This window comes from Ascidia mentula, chromosome 5 (assembly GCF_947561715.1).
Source record: "Ascidia mentula chromosome 5, kaAscMent1.1, whole genome shotgun sequence".
Lineage (NCBI taxonomy): Eukaryota > Metazoa > Chordata > Ascidiacea > Phlebobranchia > Ascidiidae > Ascidia > Ascidia mentula.
In genome coordinates, this window is record NC_138570.1 from 14460809 (window position 1) to 14480095 (window position 19287).

A 19287-nucleotide genomic window follows, 5' to 3' on the forward strand; every position below is an offset into this window, starting at 1 on the left:
ATCAATGTGATGACCTACTATCACGAGTCGGAACACATCCTGGGTCTCCCAGAGGTATGTTAATGTAAACCTACCTCCGTGAGATTTCTTGAAATGCAAAAGCTATGCTCAAACAGCATATATGACGTTAAAAAATTTAATGATATTATTACAGGACAGTATTTTCGTTTTATATTCTTAAAACGCAAACAATTTCCTGAAACTAGTGCATTTTTGCTGCCAGCAAGTCAACATATAAACAGGTGTTCACAGTAATTAATACTGCTTAGTGTATTCCGTTGTACAAAATCATGATTTATGCTGATGTTCGTGCACTTAATCGCGATCGCAAGGTGGTGTCACTTTGAGCGGATGTATAATATAATAATAATGATCACTAGGTGGCGACATATATCCAATGTTTGTATGGGCAGTATTGGGTGTTTGGTAGAATCGGACAAATCACAAGTCATCACCAATAACTGGTTCAAATAACCTTAAATGACACGACAAGTTTACCAAATAGTGACACTAGCAACTGCCAAAGCATTGGTGCTCAATCGGGTGATGTTGTGGGAGTTGAAAATAAGGAGAACCATTAGACGCATTTATCCCAATATTCTAACCAGAACAGGTAATTAATCACGCAAGTTTCAGGGCAACTATTAAAACCACAAATGATAGAGCTTGGTTAGATGTATTTGTCGACCCATTAAGTGGTCAGGCTCAGTTAAAGTGTATTTACAAATCAGACTGCAGTTGTATGTACAGTAATGAGAACACATGAAAGTGACAACAGCGAGTAATATTGGACGCAATATCTCATTTTAACATTACAGAAAAACCTTATACGTGATGTGCAATTTTTAAAAAACCCGCATTTTACAAAAATATGACAAGGGAGGAATAAGGAAATATTCGAATATTTTAACCCGGAATTGCGAGAGTGTCTGCAAGGACCAAGACTAATGTCCTTTAAAGTTAACTGATTAGGTGGAGCAACAAAGCCGGAAGCAGGAGAATCAGAGTAGTGGCAGCAGTTGGGGATGTCGATCCGCTTCCTAAACAACAACAACAGCAACAACAGAAAGGTAATTTAACCGTTAGATGCTCAAATTGTTTTGTGATCTAAATTTTTGGAATATATTACATTCGGAGTCGTTTGAGTGTGCATTAAGCTAGCAATTGTTTACCACAGCTTGACAATGCCCATTTCGTGGTACCTTGGTTGCATCCATCGCTGTTGCAGGTATGGTTGCATAGGTTGTATTTGACGTCGTTGACGGTAGTTGTGCTGCAGCCGTTTCCGCGGTTATAATAGGAACAACCTCGTGTAACCTCATGAGTGTATCCAGTTCGTTGCTGTGAACCTTAGAATATTGACAACAGTTGTAGAAAATAAGTTCTAATAAGATTTAAAAAGAACATTAAAATTATTTAGAAAGACCAACATTCTAAAACTGTGCGTAGTTAAGGTATATACGGACAAAACTAGACGAAAGCAATGAGCCTCTTCTCATTTGCTTATCTGTTGCGCCTAATAAACGGGCAAATGCACAATACCAATGATTTTTTCCGTTTAAAACCCTGACCAATGCTTCAGTTTATGTTCTTACCTGATTTGTTTGAAGAAAGCAAATCTCCTTCCCTGCCATATTCAGATGCGTAACAAAACTCATGAGCTGGAGATTCGCACTTGGTTGCACGAGGCGGGTTGAAAAGGCAACTGTCGTAACCATATCTCTTGTCTGATTGACTAGTGCTGCACTGGATACATTTGCTGCGAACAGCTGAAACAAATATTTATGATCTTTGTGTGATGTTGCACAAAATGTGTCAAAAATGCTTTCACTTCATATATTTCATAAGTGAACGAATCGCGTGTGTTTACCGAGCTAACGGTCGGAAGTAGCCTATCAATTAGCTTCAGTCTGCTGCTGGTTTTAGAGCTTGTTAGAGTTGTTTCACCTTTTTAACTTCTTTGTATGGTATTTGGAGAAAGTAAGCGCTACAATGAAAACTTTACCAAGGATTCACAGGCTTTGCAGCCAAGGCATTGCTGCAGCCAAGCTGGATCAGCCACTTTTCTCGACAAGTCGGAGCGAGATCTGAAAAATCAAGCTCTCGGTGAGGTTTGAACTCACGACCCTGGGCTAACCAGGCCCAACGCTCTACCAACTGAGCTACACGAGCACAGTGGTTTCACGGGGTATATTGTGGCCCAGGTTGACTGCTTTACCAAGCGCACAACTTGTCAGGGGGCCTTCACATACGTAGAGGATCTCCACCACCGTAAACAGGCGATCTTGCCTTGCTATGCGAAAGCATGGCATTACTTCTGCTTTACCATGGAGTCACTATGTATGTGGCATGATTTATTCATTTCAGTGAAGGATGCCATTTACGCGAAACTGGTATTTCTGCGTCATTACACAACAAACATTTGAACTGGCAATCATTGTCTGCCACTCTTTATAAAAAAATTTGCTAGGAAAAATATCGTATAATACAATCATTGTACAACTAATAACAGTTGACTTTGTGCGTCTCTTTCTAAGAGACCAAAGATAACAGTATAAGTTTTTGCAACAGTCGTCGCATCAAAAATATCCTGAGTCATCGCCCACCCATCAGGAGCGTCATTTGCAACAAGTGATGTAAAGCGGAGGTTGTGCGAACAGAGAAACCAACATAACACATCAATCCCACTGACTACGTCTAAAGTTCCTTATACGAGCTATACTTGGGAAATGCAGAAAGCATTTTAGGCAAAACGGCTAGTACACTTGAAGGACAAATTAAACGGGTTGCACCCAGTAAAAGTACCCAAGGGTTGACGGTAAATGAAAAGTCGCCACAAAGTGCAAGACATGTATGACAATGGTAAACAAACTGTATCCAAACTCCCACTTATGCAGGTTGACGATTAAACCGTGGTCCGAAAGTCGTTGAAAAAGCTGTTTAAGATGCTCCAGGGAGCTGCATGTGTCAGACTTGCAACAAGAATGTCGAAGAAAATGGCAATGGCACGGTTTGTTGCACAGGCGAAACACTACAGTTCGGTCGTCACAAGTTGTCATCGACATTTGTTAGTGGAATGGATTTTGTCTTCCCCGAAACGTGCATTGATGGGTTGGCGCTGTGTTTTGTTTTTGCTTGTAAGACTAAAACAAAAAGTTTCTCTCCCGGCTTAATGCTAATATGTTTGTGTTGTTAACAGCACCACTAACAAATGACTACTTTGTGCATAATGCGATTTCAAAACTCCACATAGAAGTAACAGTACTAGTTTTTGCCACAGTCATCACATCATAAAGCATCCTGAGTCATCGTCCACACAACAGCGTCATTTACAACAAGTGATGCAAAGCGGGGGTTGCGCGAACTGAAAAACCAACGTAACATATCAATCCCACTTATTACGTACAAAGTTCCTCATGCAAGCCTTACTTGGGCAATGCAGAAAGCACTTATAGCTGGACGGTTACACTTGTAAGACAGATTAAAATTCACACGTTGGAGGAAACTGTCATTTGAAAACCAGTGAGGATTTATTATAATTTCAGTTTTCAAAAAACCAGACGCTTCCGGTATAGTTGCTGTAGCTGCAAATCAAGGTTGCCAGTGATAAAATAATTCACAATTGCCTTTACTAGAAAGGTGACAAAAGTTCTTATCGTTTGTGCGTAAATGTTTAGTGAAAAATGAGTAGGGTCAATACGATTGTGCTCATTGCAGAAAAACATTTCGTACAAAATGAATTTGTTATTGAAAACAGATTTAAGCTAAAATTGTTTAAAATCTCTTGCTACAAAATGGGTGAAAATGCAATGCAAATAGTTCCAGCCACGAACGATTCTATGAAAATTGAAATTCCTTTGAAATTTCCTGATGCCAAAGCGAAGCTTGAAATCCAAAATGGCCAATACTCTGTGTATATTGAGGGTCAACTGTGGCCTTTGTCTACCGATTTGTTTACAAAGTTTGACCCCAAGAAGCTTGTTACAGTTGGGGGGACAGTGGCTGCAGTCTGTTATGCAATTTTCCGTCTTGGTTGTAGGGCCTACAACTTCAGACCGGGAAGTCTAGCTTTCACACTTGAATTTTCCCCGGACGAAAAACCACGAATGGTGAAAAAGGTTGAATCGGGGGAATATCATAAATGTATTTGTGAAGAATATGTGGAGGTGTGCAAAGAGTTAAATATTCCCCATCTCAACACAGTAAACTTAAGTAAGTAGACACATATTCGCAAACCATCTTGACGTAGAGAATATTTGGCTCCATGTATTTAAATAAAGGTTTATTAAAAGTAAATTAATATACACAGCACATTTTGTTTAATTGATACCCAAATGCTTTGTCAAGAAAAAGGTTAAAATGCAATTTTTTTGTTAAAACAACTATGACAGGGCTATTTATGGACGATCTGCTCGTATTTACACACAACGAATGCTAACAACCAGCGTCAGTGCGATGTTTATTCAGAATGAAAAACACAGAAATATTGAAACTGGTGACTGCTCTAATCAGTCGATTACCACCAACCTTTTTTTTGAAGGAGATCAAAACGCACGCATGACGCACAATTTGGAAAATGCAAAAATTTCCGATGGCAAAGTGGCGATCAATAGTTTTTCGAAAATTGAAATCGAAAGTGGAGCTCAAGTAAACCCAGGTACACAATCAATTATTGAAGGCAGTGTAAATTAGTCTTTAACTTCTTTTTCTTATGAGTGCTCTTGTTTGCAGAACTTATGGCAGCAGCTGGTTCATCGTCAGGAAAAAGTGAGTATAGACTTTTGTATCATCACTTCCTGACATGCGTAAACAATCTGCTACATTTGCAATTTAAATTATCGATAAATGCACTAAATTAAGGCAAGTTTTTCTGTTTTTCTTGTTGTGAACTATCAGACACATCCGGATATATCAACTTGAGAGGTGCAGAAATCAAGGGAGGCGTAGTCGCCGTCGGTCAATTGAAAGAAGTGACTTTCCGGGCACCTACAGCAACAAGTGAACAAAAAGAGCCCAAGAAAGAGTCTGGTTGAAAAGTGCTTTTCGCGATCGATACAATAACAATCTTGTGTAACCACCGAAAACCCGGCAATTTTCATTAATATTATTGTATATATCAACATGCATAAGTCTAAAAAATGAAATCGAGCTTGTACAGTGGTCATAAACAATCTACAGAGTTGTCTTGATTTTGAACGTATAATTGTGCTATTATTACATATTTTTACATATATCATGGACATAAAATGTTACTTTACCCAGAAAGGCATATTACTGCGCAGTATACCGAGTACAGTATTTTTAAAGGGTTCGGGCGTTAACTATAGCTGTAGTATATCTTTAACATCTACACAATTTCCAATATACCTTTAATGCTTCTCACTTAAGCCTGCAAAAATGTGTTTGTGTAATTTGATCTTTTGTGGATTGGTAATAAAACAAGATATTGCATCACTTTATTCAATGCTGATTTAGGAAAGGGCCATCGGAGCATGTTGTGAAAAAAAAGTTAAAAAAAACACTATCCATGCATGGAAAATGTTATAATTCTAGGCTCCAAAGTAAGTCGATATTCGAAAACTAAGTTGTTGTACCTCATTTATGATGTGGGTTGCAAAAAGCTCGTGAATAAACGAATAATCAGTAAGCAACGTTGACGATTACTTCAACTCGACAACAATAACACGATTTAATAGCTTGAAACCACAATTTATAGCAAACATAGCCCTTTTTTGGTTAAAAGCAATTGAAATGAAGAAAAGTATCCCGGATTCGAAGAAAAAACACAACCCAATGTACGATGCTGAAACAGAAGCAAAATTCCATCCAATTCGCCCCGATCAACAAGGTCTGTGCCTTGCTCTGGAAATTCAGGGAGCAACGGTGAAAGGCGGGCTACTGGAGGAAGGAAGTGGACACAACAAGACAGCATCAATGTGATGACCTACTATCACGAGTTGGAACACATCCTGGGTCTCCCAGAGGTATGTTAATGTAAACCTACCTCCGTGAGATTTCTTGAAATGCAAAAGCTATGCTCAAATAGTATATATGACGTTAAAAAATTTAATGATATTATTACAGGACACTATTTTCGTTTTATATTCTTAAAAGGCAAACAATATTTCCTGAAACTAGTGCATTTTTGCTGCCAACAAGTCAACATATAAACAGGTGTTCACAGTAATTAATACTGCTTAGTGTATTCCGTTGTACAAAATCATGATTTATGCTGATGTTCGTGCACTTAATCGCGATCGCAAGCTGGTGTCACTTTGAGCGGATGTATAATAGTATAATAATGATCACTAGGTGGCGACATATATCCAATGTTTGTATGGGCCGTATCGGATATTGGGTAGAATCGGACAAATCACAAGTTATCACCAATAACTGGTTCAAATAACCTGAAATGACACGACAAGTTTACCAAATAGTGACACTAGCAACTGCCAAAGCATTGGTGCTCAATCGGGTGATGTTGTGGGAGTTGAAAATAAGGAGAACCATTAGACACATTTATCCCAATATTCTAACCAGAACAGGCAATGAAGCACGTTTCAGGGCAACTATTAAAACCACAAATGATACAGCTTGGTTATATGTATTTGTCGATCCATTAAGTTGTCATGCTCAGTTAAAGTGTTGTATGTACAAATCAGACTGCAGTTGTATGTACAGTAATGATAACACATGAAAGCGAAAACAGCGAGTAATATTGGGCGCAATATTTCATTTTAACATTACAGAAAAAACCTTGTACGTGATGTGCAATTTTTAAAAAACCCGCATTTCACAAAAATATGACAAGGGAGGAATAAGGAAATATTTGAATATTTTAACCCGGAATTGCGAGAGTGTCTGCAAGGACCATGACTAATGTCATTTAAAGTTAGTTGATTAGGTGGAGCAGCAAAGCCGGAAGCAGGAGTATCAGAGTAGTAGCAATAGTTGGGGATGTAGATCCGCTTCCTAAACAACAACAACAGAAAGATAATTTAACCCTTAGATGCTCGAAATGTTTTGTGATCTAAATTTTTGGTATATATTACATTCGGAGTCGTTTGAGTGTGCATTAAGCTAGCAATTGTTTACCACAGCTTGACAATGCCCATTACGTGGTACCTTGATTGCATCCATCGCTGTTGCACGTTTGGTTGCATAGGTTGTACGTGACGTCGTTGACGGTAGTTGTGCTGCAGCTGTTTCCGCGGTTGTAATAGGAACAACCTCTTGTAACCTCATGAGTGTATCCAGTTCGTTGCTGTGAACCTTAGAATATTGACAATAGTTGTAGAAAATAATTCCTAATAAGATTTAAATGAACATTAAAATTATTCAGAAAGACCAACATTCTAAAACTGTGCGTAGTTAAGGTATATACGGACAAAACTAGACAAAAGCAATGAGCCTCTTCTCATTTACTTATCTGTTGCGCCCAATAAACAAGCAAATGCACAATACCAATGATTTTTTCCGTTTAAAACCCTGACCAATGCTTCAGTTTATGTTCTTACCTGATTTGTTTGAAGAAAGCAAATCTCCTTCCCTGCCGTATTCAGATGTGTAACAAAACTCATGAGCTGGAGATTCGCACTTGGTTGCACGAGGCGGGTTAAAAAGGCAACTGTCGTAACCATATTTCTTGTCTGCTTGGATTGTGTTGCACTGGATACATTTGCTGCGAACAGCTGAAACAAATATTTATGATCTTTGTGTGATGTTGCACAAAATGTGTCAAAAATGCTTTCACTTCACATATTTCATAAGTGAACGAATCGTATTAGACTAACATACCGCTTCTTCCTAAACTTACATCATGTGAATAACATCCACTTACGCCAGTGGTCATTGCATCCGTCGGTGTTGCAGCTCTCTTCACAAGTCACTTTCTTTGCGTTAGTACTTCCCAGTGTTGTGCTGGTGCAGGATTTCACAGAAGTGCTTGATTGGCGACAACCTCTCTCGACTGATGCACGTCTGACGTTCGGATCGGCTGAAGATAAATGTTGCCATTGCGATACCAACAAAGTTATGTTATGTCACAAATGTGGTTACTTTATCAAAACCCTTCTGATTCAAATGGCTTTATTACTGAATAAGTCTTTGAAGGTGATATTTATAACCCAAGCCTTTCATTACCTTTGTGTCTGAGATCGTCCCTATCAGATTGGTAGTAGACCACCTTGGAATAGCACTGGTTAGCTGTGTTGGGACAAAGAGTGCGGCTCGTAGCGGTATAGCATGTGCTGGATGGCCCCGTCCCACTGCATTGAACGCAGTAAAGCGACTTGGTTTCAGCACTCGCCAGTATTCCATTCGCTATAAAGCATGTCATGATTAACGCAACACGTAGCCTTAGTTCATTTGGGAAACTTTTTTGACGATATTAACATCTATTTCAAATCAATACGTTGATAAATATTACTAAAACTTCATCAATAAATGTAATAACACTGTTGCTATGACACAAAATAAAATCATTACGTGTTCCAGTGTTGCAGTTGTCAGTATGACAGGTACTGATGCAAGTCTCCTCGGAAAAACCGGAAAAAATCGGGTCGGCAGGATCGGAAAATGAACATTGATTCTGAAATTCGTTGTTAGTTGTGCATCCTTTGCTAATACGGCTTCTAACGATGGTTCCACCTAAAAAAAAATTACTTTTAAAATGATAAATGTTTGTTTAGTTGGGTAATCACGCACGTAAGAGCGAAGTTGTGCATTTGTATTGAAACGAAAATCAACAAGTGCATTACATGAACCGAAAATTGCAAGTTTTGCGATTAAAACATGAAACAACTTTTTCGTAAATTTTGGATGCAACAGGTGTTTTCTTTTAATAACTTGACGGCTGTTTGTGAAAGTAAAATTTAAAAGTTTTTTTTTACGGTGGCTAGAAAAACTACACTTACTTGCATCATACATGTTGGTTTTGGTCGTTGTGCAAAACACTTCACTTGCTGGGTTGGGTAATGGACACTGTCTGCCTGTGGTTTTGGTCGCACAGCTGGAATCAACTTCCTCATTGCATTGAATGCACGAGCGGTAAGTAACAGGATCTGTGACACGTTTTTATTAGTCTTGCAAAAATTAATCAACCATGATCCAGAGTTATACCTTTAGCTATGCAAGTGGCTCCACTGTATCCTGTGTGGCATGTACACGTACCTCTGAAGTAGTTACAATATCCGTTTACGCAGGTAGAGGGACAGTTCACCAAAGTTCCTGTACGAAACCGATTAAAACAGTTGTGTATCTTATTTGTTTCTTCTTGTTTCTAGCTTTATTTTACTACTAGCAGGAAAATATTGATTTACTGCAATCTTTTTTTTAAGCAAAGTATTTCTTTTAGTATTTCTCTGTAACGTCGGTCTGTTCAGTTCCTTATAATGATGGAGCAACAACCATCGCGTGATGATGATGGCATAAATTTTGCCGAAACGTCTTCTTTTAAACATGACAGTGTTAATAACAATATGGGCCAGTCTATTTATACACAGAATTATGAGAAAACCCGTGAGTTGTGTTCCTATTTCTTTCACTTGTGTAGTTTTCCAAGTGGCAGATTTTTTATAGGTCAAACTTACTCGTAGTGATCGTATTGCAATTATTTCCATTACATGGATAGTAACACGTAGTAACTCCTCTCGAAATGTCGACAGTACATGCAGAGGTGGTTGGAATACTGGAAGTGGTTGAATCAAAATCGGAAGCTAATAAACTTCCTCTTACCAAGCGTCGATCAACCGATGTCGAGATTCCTGCAGATTCAATCCTACATTATATGTGCCACGGTTCGTTTAGTAAACTTTGTGTAGTGTGGGGTTACCATCGGAAAAATCCATTGTAACCAGGCAATAACTGTTCGTCTCATTTAAAAAGACACTGCTGACCAACGTAACATTGTCGTAGCAATCATTGGAATTTATTGGGTTTCCCTGAAATCGGCTGTCCGAACAACTGTAACAGGTCACTTGAGCTGAAATAGAAGGCATGCCATTACATATACGAAAAAAATAGTTTAAACTTGTGTGACAAAGAACTTACCATTTACAATTGCAAGACCTCCAATGGCCACCAAGAACCAAAGAAATTGCATAGTTTTGTTTACTACAAACTTTGCTTAAAATTGTTACTGAAATATAAAACATATTTTTGTTGTTGAACTTGGTATGTCGTACTTTCTTAACATCCACAAATTTAGTATTTAATTCAGCATCGCAAGCAATAAAGTACTGCCTGCTACTCACAGACAAAAAACATTGGCCCTGTACCACCTCTTTTTTCTTTGTAAGCCACTCTATATTTAGTCCCAACGTAGGCAGTCGTTTGACATCCGACGGCGCGAATCGCTTACTTACATGGAAACAAAACGGCACATAAGACAATTTGTTGGTTGAAACACATAATTCTGGGCACCACGGGCGCACATTCTCGGCAAAGACTAACCATTAGCAAGCACAGAGCTATAGTTCCACTATTTTTGCACTAAACTGTAATATATCTAAGCTTTAACCCATATGCGTGTAGTGCACTGCACACGACAACCAGTTGGTTGTTTTTCTCCTCTCTTGAATATTTTCCCAAACAAGAAACACATTAATCATCCTGATTAAATATTCATCAAAACTGGAATGGCTTTCGGGACGCCAACCACCAGAAAGAAGAAAAGTGTCCTCATGCAGAAAGATAACAACGGAGAAAAAGAAACAGGTAAATGGTCAGATCAGGCAAAGCTCACAAAAACATCTAAGAATGTGTCAAGGATAGCAATGGTTTATACGACTAAAGGATACCAAAACTTTAGCCCTATGAACAGAATCCCAAAGCAAGAACGTACACAACACACACATAATGGCACCCTCTCTTGTCGAATTGCGTATTTACTCCACTATACCCTACATTCACAAACTTGTCGCCACATATCAAAGAGACCAAAACTTAATGCAAGCCATCTCCTATATACTGAAACACGTAGTCTGTGGAAACACCCACGCTTAAAATAACAGGAAATATAGTGCTGTGGCGATGCTTGATTTATCGCAGTTCGCTTTATTGCAGAAGTCTTGCTTATAGATGCGCCCATCATGAGGTTTCTGGCATTTAATTAGCTGCAAGTGACGATTATAACTTTAATCAATACTAATTGGCTGAGCCGCAATTCTATGAAAAATTGGCTTAATAGCGGTACGCGCTTCAACAGAATCGGTAAGGCCTCCTGTGTACAAAAATATATGAACGCATGGCAGCAACGATTAACCTACTGTGCCGGGTGGGATCAAGTACCTGTTTTAATCTTCTTTATGGCCATCAGGACTTAAATGATCCGAATCATAAATTGTGACTGCTCACTGTAAAATATGTGTGCAGTACCTACGCTTAAAATAACAGGAAATATAGCATTGTGGTTCGCTTTATTGCAGAAGATTTGCTTATAGATGCGCCCATCATGAGGTTCTGGCATTTAATTAGCTGCAAGTGACGATTATAACTTTAATCAATACTAATTGGCTGGGCCACAATTCTATGAAAAATTGGTCTTCATAGCGGCACGCTCTTCAATAGAGTCGGTAAGGCCTCCTATGTACAAAAATACGTATACGCATGGCAGCAACGATTAACCTACTGTGCCGGGTAGAGTCAAATACCTGTTTCGCTAAAATCAAAAGATACGTGCCCAGTAATACCGCAACAAAGCACAGCAGTTCCACGATGATAAAACATTTGTGACATTTTAGCGACGGCTGGCATCACTGACACATACCATATAGCGGTGACTGACGAAATACATGTTCTTTATAAAGCTTGGTCTCAAAGGGTATAACTTTTAGCCTTTTTTCTGCCCGCTTTGTAGTTTTATAAATCGGTTAACCTGTTATAAGACTATGCCCAACGTATGCTATGGTGACCCCGACGGTGTCAATCAACATTTCCGTAAAAACTTTATTTGGATTAAATACATGCGAACGTGTTTGTATACCGTGGAAAAATTGCGTACAATCACAACTACAGAGACGTATAAGGCTCTGTGTGTAGGTGGGTGGCATGTAGTGTTGTATATTGCCTACTTTTATCTTCTTATGGCCATCAGGACTTGAATGATCCGAATCTTAAATTGTGACTGCCCATTGTAAAATATGGGTGGAGTACTGAAATCCGTTTTGTAGGTAACAGTTGTTCGTTTAAGATTGCTGTCACGCTTCCTATCGATATCAGGTTACAAACAAACAGAGTCTTGTGCAAACTGGTAACTATCGTCAATAGCGCCGCACACTTAAGCAAGACTTTATGTTCCTGGACCTGTGATTGGTATAGCGGCGTTGTCAGCCATTAGCTATAGATCTTCCGTCCTATGGCACATTGATAGTAGCCCACTTGCATGCAGCATGGTGTACGTGTTGATCAGCACCTCCTACTTCTGTTCCGGTAAATAGGCTTGTCTGGTTGTTTTGCTGATGTGTATCAACAACAAAGGAAATCCCACATTATAGAGTTGCTGTGAAATCGAAACTTGTTTAGGATTTGTGTTGAGGACCAAACCAACAGAATGTGGTAGTGCCGTAAGAGAGAGTGTCCCAACCGATGTTACGCGTATACCACTAATGGTACGCGACGGAATTCCAGGTGGCACGTTTCCGTAATGTGCGGATATGACTCGCATTTAAAAATCGTTAGTGATTCCAAAATGTTCGTTATTTCATTCCCTAGGTTACTTTGTAACACTCAACTAGGTGATACGCGTCATAATTGCTTTACCTTCAAGTGGTACGCAGCTGCAAAAAGGTTGAGAATCACTGCCGTAAGATATCACAAACATCAAAGTGCACACGCGCACAGCGTCCACAACCGGCGTTTCCCACTACCTACCTCCAAACGAAAATTATCTCGTAGTCAGTGACATCATAACATAGCGTTTCGAAATGTTTTGACAATTGCAATAAACATGTTTGATGTGTGATTGCTGAAATCGCCGAAGTAAGACGTCTGCAGTGGGGGCGATTTTGTCTACTCATCAAAGTGAATAAATCACTTCTGCATAAACGTGAAGGCCGTCTGCGAGTTGTGTATTTGGCACCAGTGTACCTCGACCATAATATACCATACTAAACGCTTAGTTCCCGTAGCTCAAACAACAGTGCAGTGGGCCCATGGCTGTGTGTTCATCGGGAAAATTATTTTTCGTACGTTCGACTGGTCAGGAAGTAGTGACCTTGATCGAGCTTGATGGCTACATGCTTTTGGTGCGATACCAGTGAAACTCAGGTCTTGGGGTCTGTTATATTAACACAACAGTCTTGGTTTTCTGCTATAAACAATAGCTGGACTTCTAGAGAAGCACATGTGCTGCAGACAATTTGACTTGGTTTCGACCAAAAAGCTTTTCGAAATTCACCAAAAATCAGTTGTTATTTGATGAACACTAAATCACTGTGCGTGTAAGTTGCAACAGTATAAATTCGTATTTATGCCATAGAATGGTAGTATAGGCCAGGGGTGTCGAATCCGTGGCCCGCAAAAAGGTTTTGAGTAACACGTGTGGTAAAATAAGAACATAAGTTCCTAATCAGGTTACCGCGAAGTCATTTGAAAAAGCATATTACCCGTTATCCAAATACGTTAAACTCCCCTGATTTGGGTCATTTTAACATGCCAAGTTTATTCACTATAAGAATCAATTATGTACAGTTTGTGACATACAGTTTTAAGCAATTTACAATCACCGACAGTAAAGCAGCAGTAAGCTCAACATTTGGATGCTGAAGGTGAAAAAAATTATTCAGTAGTTTTGTACAGGTGTAAGGAAATTTCGTGGAATGAAAATAGTTTGGTTTAGTGATCACTACTGAAATACATGGTGGGAACAACACATGAATGTATGCGAAGACCACGACTCTCTATTAAAAGTTAACTGATTAGGTGGAGCAGCAAAGCCGGAAGCAGGAGAATCAGAGTGGTGGCAGCAGTTGGGGATGTCGATCCGCTTCCTGAATTACAACAATAGGAAAGTTATTGCATGCGAATATTCAAAATGTTTTGTGATATCAACTAGAAGTACTTTATTTTTACACAATAATTTCATACAGTTTTATTGATTTTGTGGGTCGCAAGGTGTTTTAAAACGCTAATCTTTTGTCCTTACACTGTACATCTCATTACTTTTATACTACCTTGGTTGCATTCATCGCTGTTGCAGGTTTGGTTGCATAGGTTGTATTTGACGTCGTTGACGGTAGTTGTGCTGCAGCCGTTTCCGCGGTCATAGTAAGAGCAACCTCGTGTAACCTCGTGAGTATATCCAGTTCGTAGTTGCGAACCTTGGAAGAATGACAACAGTTGTAGAACAACACTAATAAGATTTAAAAAGAACCTTAAAATTATTCAGAAAGACCAACATTCTAAAACTGTGCATCGTTAGGGTATATAAAGGCAAAACTAAAAACCATACAATAAACAAATAATACAGAAGCAATGTTCATCTTCTCATTCGCTTATCTGTTGCGCCCAATAAATAGGCAAATGTACAATACCAAAGAATTTTTCCGTTTAAAAGCCAGAGCAGTGCTTCAGTTCATCGAATTTATGCACAGTTTATTTGTATGTTTGGTCAAAACAATAACTTAACTATTTATAATCGAAGCCGTCGGATGTATAACGTGTATAGTTTTCATATGGTTTCCCTTGCGCAATAATATCAAAATTATATGCCGGTGATTTCTCCCGCCAGTCCAGTGCTAAAAGACTGAGCAGTACTTCAGTTTATGTTCTTATACCTGATTTGTTTGAGGAAAGCAAATCTTCATCCCTGCCATATTCAGATGTGTAGCAAAATTCATGAGCTGGAGATTCGCACTTGGTTGCACGAGGCGGGTTAAAAAGGCAACTGTCGTAACCATATCTCTTGTCTACTTGGTTTGTGCTGCACTGGATACATTTGCTGCGAACAGCTGCAACAAATATTTGGGTATTTTTTGCAATACACAAGAGCCTTTATCTAATGTCTATGCGTGCCCACGCCACATACTGCAAATATAGGCCTGCCACTTGGTCACTTACTGTAACGATAATAGCTTAAGTTTCTGCCTAAAAGTTTTATTAAACCCATGGAGCTAGCATTTATCTTCTTCCCACTGCGTATGATTACACAAGTCTTGAGTTCATAAATTGCTTTCCAGCAAATTAGTTTTATTATGAGTAAAATCCACTTACGCCAGTGGTCATTGCATCCGTCGGTGGTACAGCTCTCTTCACAAGTCACTTTCTTTGCGTTGGTGCTTCCCAGTGTTGTGTTGGTGCAGGATTTCACAGAAGTGCTTGATTGGCGACAACCTCTCTCGACTGATGCAAGTCTGATGTTCGGATCGGCTAAAGACCATGGGACGTTACAGGACAACTGATTTTTTGATATCTTGGCGTAAAAGTCTTTTTGCCAACTCACACCAAAAACATTTTTTGTGATTTGCTTCATATGATATGATCTGCCATTGCGATACTATCTCGATTATATAAATCAAAGAATGTAGAATATGGCATGAACTCTTATATGCTTGTAACCCAAGCCTTTCATTACCTTTGTGTCTGAGATCGTCCCTATCAGATTGGTAGTAGACCACCTTGGAATAGCACTGGTTAGCTGTGTTGGGACAAAGAGTGCGGCTTGTAGCGGTATAACATGTGCTGGATGTCCCCGTTCCACTGCATTGAACGCAGTAAAGTGACTTGGTTTGACCATTCGCCAGTATTCCATTCGCTATAAAAAGTCAATGTCCTGAGTTTCAAATAAATGTATTATAAAAGAATTACGGTTCGACGTAAGTTTTATTGACAAAAACGTTAAATGCAAAATAAACATAATACGGTTGCTATGACACAAAATAGTTTGATTACGTTCTCCAGTGTTGCAGTTGTCAGCATGGCAGGTACTGATGCAAGTCTCCTCGGAAAAACCGGCAAAAATCGGGTCGGCGGGATCAGAAAATGAACATTGATTCTGAAATATGCTGGTAGTTGTGCATCCTCTGCTAATACGGCTTCTAAAGAAGGTTCCACCTTGTGAAAAAAAATACTTTTTAAATGATCAAAGAAACAACTTGTTTTGCAACTTTTAGATACAACAGGTGTTTTCTTTTATTAACGGAATGTTGACGGCTGTTTGTGAAAGTAAAATATGAAAGTTGTTTTTACGATGGCTAGAAAAACTATACTTACTTGCATCATACATGTTGGTTTTGGTCGTTGTGCAAAACACTTCACTTGCTGGGTTGGATAATGGACACTGTCTGCCTGTGGTTTTGGTCGCACAGCTGGAATCAATTTCCTCATTGCATTGAACGCACGAGCGGTAAGTAACAGGATCTGTGACACGTTTTTATTAGTCTTGCAATAATTAATCAACCATGATCCAGTGTTATACCTTTAGCTGCGCAAGTGGCTCCACTGTATCCTGTGTAGCATGTACACGTACCTCTCAGGTAGTTACAATATCCGTTTCCACAGGTAGAGGGACAGTTCACCAAAGTTCCTGTACGAAACCGATTGAAATATGTGTGTTTCTACTTGTTTTCTAGCTTTATTTCATATTGGTTTGCTGCAATCATTTTATTTTTTAAGCAAACACTTTGTTTTACTTTTGTAGTTTGCTAAAGGGCAGATTTCTTAAGTCAAACTTACTCGTTGTGATCGTATTGCAATTATTCCCATTACATGGATAGTAACACGTAGTAAATCCTCCCGGAATGTTGACAGTACATGCAGAGGTGGTTGGAATACCGGAAGTGGTTGAATCAAAATCGGAAGCTAATGAACTTCCTCTTACCAAGCTTCGACGTACCGATGTCGAGATTCCTGCAGATTCAATCCCATATCATATGTGCCACGGTTCGTTTAGTGAACTTTGTGTAGTGTAGGTTTACCATCGGAAAAATCCATTGTAACCAGGCAATAACTGTTAGCCCCAGTTGAAGAGAAACTGCTGACTAACGTAACATTGTCGTAGCAATCATTGTAATTTATTGGGTTTCCCTGAAATCGGTTGCCCGAACAACTGTAGCAGGTCACTTGAGCTGAAATAGAAGGCATGCCATTATATATGTGAAAAAGTAGTTTAAACTTTCATGACAAAGAACTTACCATTTGCAATTGCAAGACCTCCAATGGCCACCAAAACATAAAGAAATTGCATTATTGTTCTTAGTCTTAAAATAGTAAAACAGAATGTTATTTAGGAACACAAATCACGGATTTACTCATAATTCTGAGAATAAAAAGACTGGCCCATATTGTTATTAACATTAAATTACATTGCTAATAACAACATGGGTTAACAGGCTTTTTATTCTCAGAATGTTATTAATATGACTTTGTTTCCCTTTCTTTTCTTCCATCAACAAATTTTGTGATTCTCTTGTCGTTAAAACAATCGGCTGAAGAAGTCCACCACTTACAAAATAGACGAATATAGAAACCTGCTGGTAGCCATGTTCCTTGTTCTATGGCAGTGATGCCCAACCTTTTGTGGTTGCGTACCACTTGGAGGTAAACAATTTCGGCGCGTACCACCTAGTTAAGTGTGACAAAGTAACCTAGGGGATGAAGTAACGAACACTTTGGAATCATTTACGTTTCTTTCAATTCGAACTATTTCCGCAAAATACCGAAAGGTGCTCGCGTACCACCTGGAATGTCATTGCGTACCACCAGTGGTACGCGTACCACCGGTTGGGAAACACTGTTCAATGGCAACTGACCGCAAACTTTTTTGAGGCGATTCTAATTTTCAAAAAAATATCTTACAGAATTCTCGCGACTCAAGCATATATCATGCAGTGACTTTCACGTAGCCAACAATAAAAGAACAACACAAGACAGATATTTGAAATCTTGATGCGTGATTTTTCGCTTTACTTGCAACAAGCGACCTAAAAAACTTTCAGGTGACCCAACGTTGGACCGCGCCCTACAAGTTGCGGAAACACTGTTCTATTGAACCATCATGCCCATGTACTGCGTCAGTTAATCTTGTGAATTTAAAAACTGACTCTATGTAACAACCAATTAAATTAAATTAAACTGAATGTACTCCACGCGTGTTTGATCAACCATAAGGAAAGGTCACATACCAGCAACCAAGCGCATCCTCTCGCCGTACAAGATCACAATTGCGAACTGGGAAAATTGGCGTAGAATTCCTCTCTATAGTACATTGCTATTTATTGAATCGTGTGTTAACTATCAAAAACGAACTTGAGTGGCTGAGAACGAAGGCTTGGCACACTGGATGGGCCTTTATAACAATAATTGAGTAAAAACATGACCTCATTCAGTGATGAGCATCAATTTAAGATAAAACTTGTCACTTTGGCAAATGGCATTGGCACACCTGGTACTTGGGAAAGGTACTTTAACACCGGGTCACAAAGTTTTTTTCCAAACTTGATCCACATATAAGCCTATGTAACTTAGAAATCTGTGCGAATATTAAAGTTACGAATTCCGGTAGTATTTCAGCTCAAATATATGACCAAAAACAACAGGCGGTTTGCCCTGTTCACACCTAACCATTAAAATTCGTTCAGATTTCTATGTTACATAAGCTTATATGTTGTTTGGAAAAACCTTTGTGACCCGGTGTAGTAGTATTTTCCGGTACTTGGCGTCGTTTATCCGTATTGGTAGATATATTGTAAAGGCAAATTGCAACGTGAACCCCCTCAAAAAATTCATCTCCCAAGTAAACATATTCGAACCCTTTGCTAATTAACAAGCTCCACTAAAATAATCGTCAAAATATTCGTGTTCGCACACAAGCTCTCCATAAATGATTGTGATGTTAAAAAGTGGCAGCAAACCGCAATTTCCCTTCATCATTTAAATATAATTTGCATTGCCACATACTGCTACAAAACATTCTTTTCGGATAACCTGACAGAAATGAACAAAACCTATTTTCAAGCTTTCGTATTGACAACGTAAACTCCCCAAATTCAACAGGTACATCAGCAAGTACGAGTAACACATCGCTTCAAATATTTGCAAGGCAACGATGGTCACACACGATGTGTCGCGCACCTGCAGTGTTTTCTAATGTTATTCAAGCATGAAAGAAGAAGGGAAACAAGTTTTTTTCCGTCGAACTGTTATATGCTTGTGCGCCGATGTAGACTATACGAAATTAAAAAAAACTTTAGCTTCATACAATGAATGTTTTGTAAACCAATAGTATGACAATAAATTTTCTGTTTATTTTCAAAAACGCTATAAGTATCTCCAATTTCGACTATATCTATC

The 19287-nt window shown here is 38.9% G+C and overlaps 4 protein-coding genes across 6 annotated transcripts in view; 2 read left to right on the plus strand and 2 right to left on the minus strand.

The window, feature by feature from the left end:
• Positions 1 to 19287, plus strand: part of LOC145903292 (peripheral myelin protein 22-like) — a 39306-nt gene that overhangs the window by 4352 nt on the left and 15667 nt on the right. The window lies entirely within an intron of this gene.
• LOC145902493 (uncharacterized) lies at positions 944 to 10140 on the minus strand. 2 transcript variants are annotated; one of them, XM_082990485.1, is made up of 11 exons: positions 10051 to 10140; positions 9833 to 9982; positions 9591 to 9764; positions 9121 to 9228; positions 8916 to 9062; positions 8488 to 8649; positions 8143 to 8322; positions 7841 to 7996; positions 7518 to 7691; positions 7126 to 7272; positions 944 to 1040 (listed from the first exon to the last, which is right to left on the minus strand). In XM_082990485.1, exons 1-11 carry the CDS (start codon positions 10100 to 10102, stop codon positions 961 to 963), a joined length of 1530 nt encoding a protein of 509 aa, XP_082846611.1. In that variant the 5' UTR covers positions 10103 to 10140; the 3' UTR covers positions 944 to 960. The 2 variants fall into 2 exon arrangements, with proteins under 2 accessions (XP_082846611.1, XP_082846610.1); XM_082990484.1 differs by lacking the exon at positions 944 to 1040 and adding an exon at positions 6609 to 6972.
• Positions 3500 to 5451, plus strand: LOC145903477 (uncharacterized). Of its 2 annotated transcripts, XM_082991558.1 has the most exons (5): positions 3500 to 3639; positions 4040 to 4212; positions 4541 to 4657; positions 4732 to 4767; positions 4897 to 5451. In XM_082991558.1, the coding sequence occupies exons 2-5, from the start codon at positions 4107 to 4109 to the stop codon at positions 5031 to 5033; spliced, it is 396 nt and encodes a 131-aa protein (XP_082847684.1). In that variant the 5' UTR covers positions 3500 to 3639; positions 4040 to 4106; the 3' UTR covers positions 5034 to 5451. The 2 variants fall into 2 exon arrangements, with proteins under 2 accessions (XP_082847684.1, XP_082847683.1); XM_082991557.1 differs by lacking the exon at positions 3500 to 3639 and having other exon boundaries at positions 3654 to 4212.
• On the minus strand, positions 13499 to 17508 carry LOC145902492 (uncharacterized). The gene is made up of 12 exons (XM_082990483.1): positions 17445 to 17508; positions 17131 to 17195; positions 16914 to 17063; positions 16672 to 16845; positions 16415 to 16522; positions 16210 to 16356; positions 15889 to 16050; positions 15572 to 15751; positions 15211 to 15366; positions 14775 to 14948; positions 14172 to 14318; positions 13499 to 13988 (listed from the first exon to the last, which is right to left on the minus strand). The coding sequence occupies exons 1-12, from the start codon at positions 17477 to 17479 to the stop codon at positions 13909 to 13911; spliced, it is 1578 nt and encodes a 525-aa protein (XP_082846609.1). The 5' UTR covers positions 17480 to 17508; the 3' UTR covers positions 13499 to 13908.

What these genes read in the sequence shown, in the direction of transcription:
- LOC145903477 (XM_082991557.1), top strand. Translation starts at nt 3,684, where the DNA reads ATGAGTAGGGTCAATACGATTGTGCTCATTGCAGAAAAACATTTCGTA. An exon ending in TCTCAACACAGTAAACTTAA is followed by an intron (nt 4,213 to 4,540) that starts GTAAGTAGACAC and finishes TTTTTTTTGAAG; the next exon opens with GAGATCAAAACGCACGCATG. An exon ending in TGGAGCTCAAGTAAACCCAG is followed by an intron (nt 4,658 to 4,731) that starts GTACACAATCAA and finishes TCTTGTTTGCAG; the next exon opens with AACTTATGGCAGCAGCTGGT.
- LOC145902493 (XM_082990485.1), bottom strand. Translation starts at nt 10,102, where the DNA reads ATGCAATTTCTTTGGTTCTTGGTGGCCATTGGAGGTCTTGCAATTGTA. An exon ending in AGGTCTTGCAATTGTAAATG is followed by an intron (nt 9,983 to 10,050) that starts GTAAGTTCTTTG and finishes CTTCTATTTCAG; the next exon opens with CTCAAGTGACCTGTTACAGT. An exon ending in AGCCACTTGCATAGCTAAAG is followed by an intron (nt 9,063 to 9,120) that starts GTATAACTCTGG and finishes AACGTGTCACAG; the next exon opens with ATCCTGTTACTTACCGCTCG.
- LOC145902492 (XM_082990483.1), bottom strand. Translation starts at nt 17,479, where the DNA reads ATGGCTACCAGCAGGTTTCTATATTCGTCTATTTT. An exon ending in TTGCAATACGATCACAACGA is followed by an intron (nt 16,523 to 16,671) that starts GTAAGTTTGACT and finishes GGTTTCGTACAG; the next exon opens with GAACTTTGGTGAACTGTCCC. An exon ending in CAACTGCAACACTGGAGAAC is followed by an intron (nt 15,752 to 15,888) that starts GTAATCAAACTA and finishes GACTTTTTATAG; the next exon opens with CGAATGGAATACTGGCGAAT.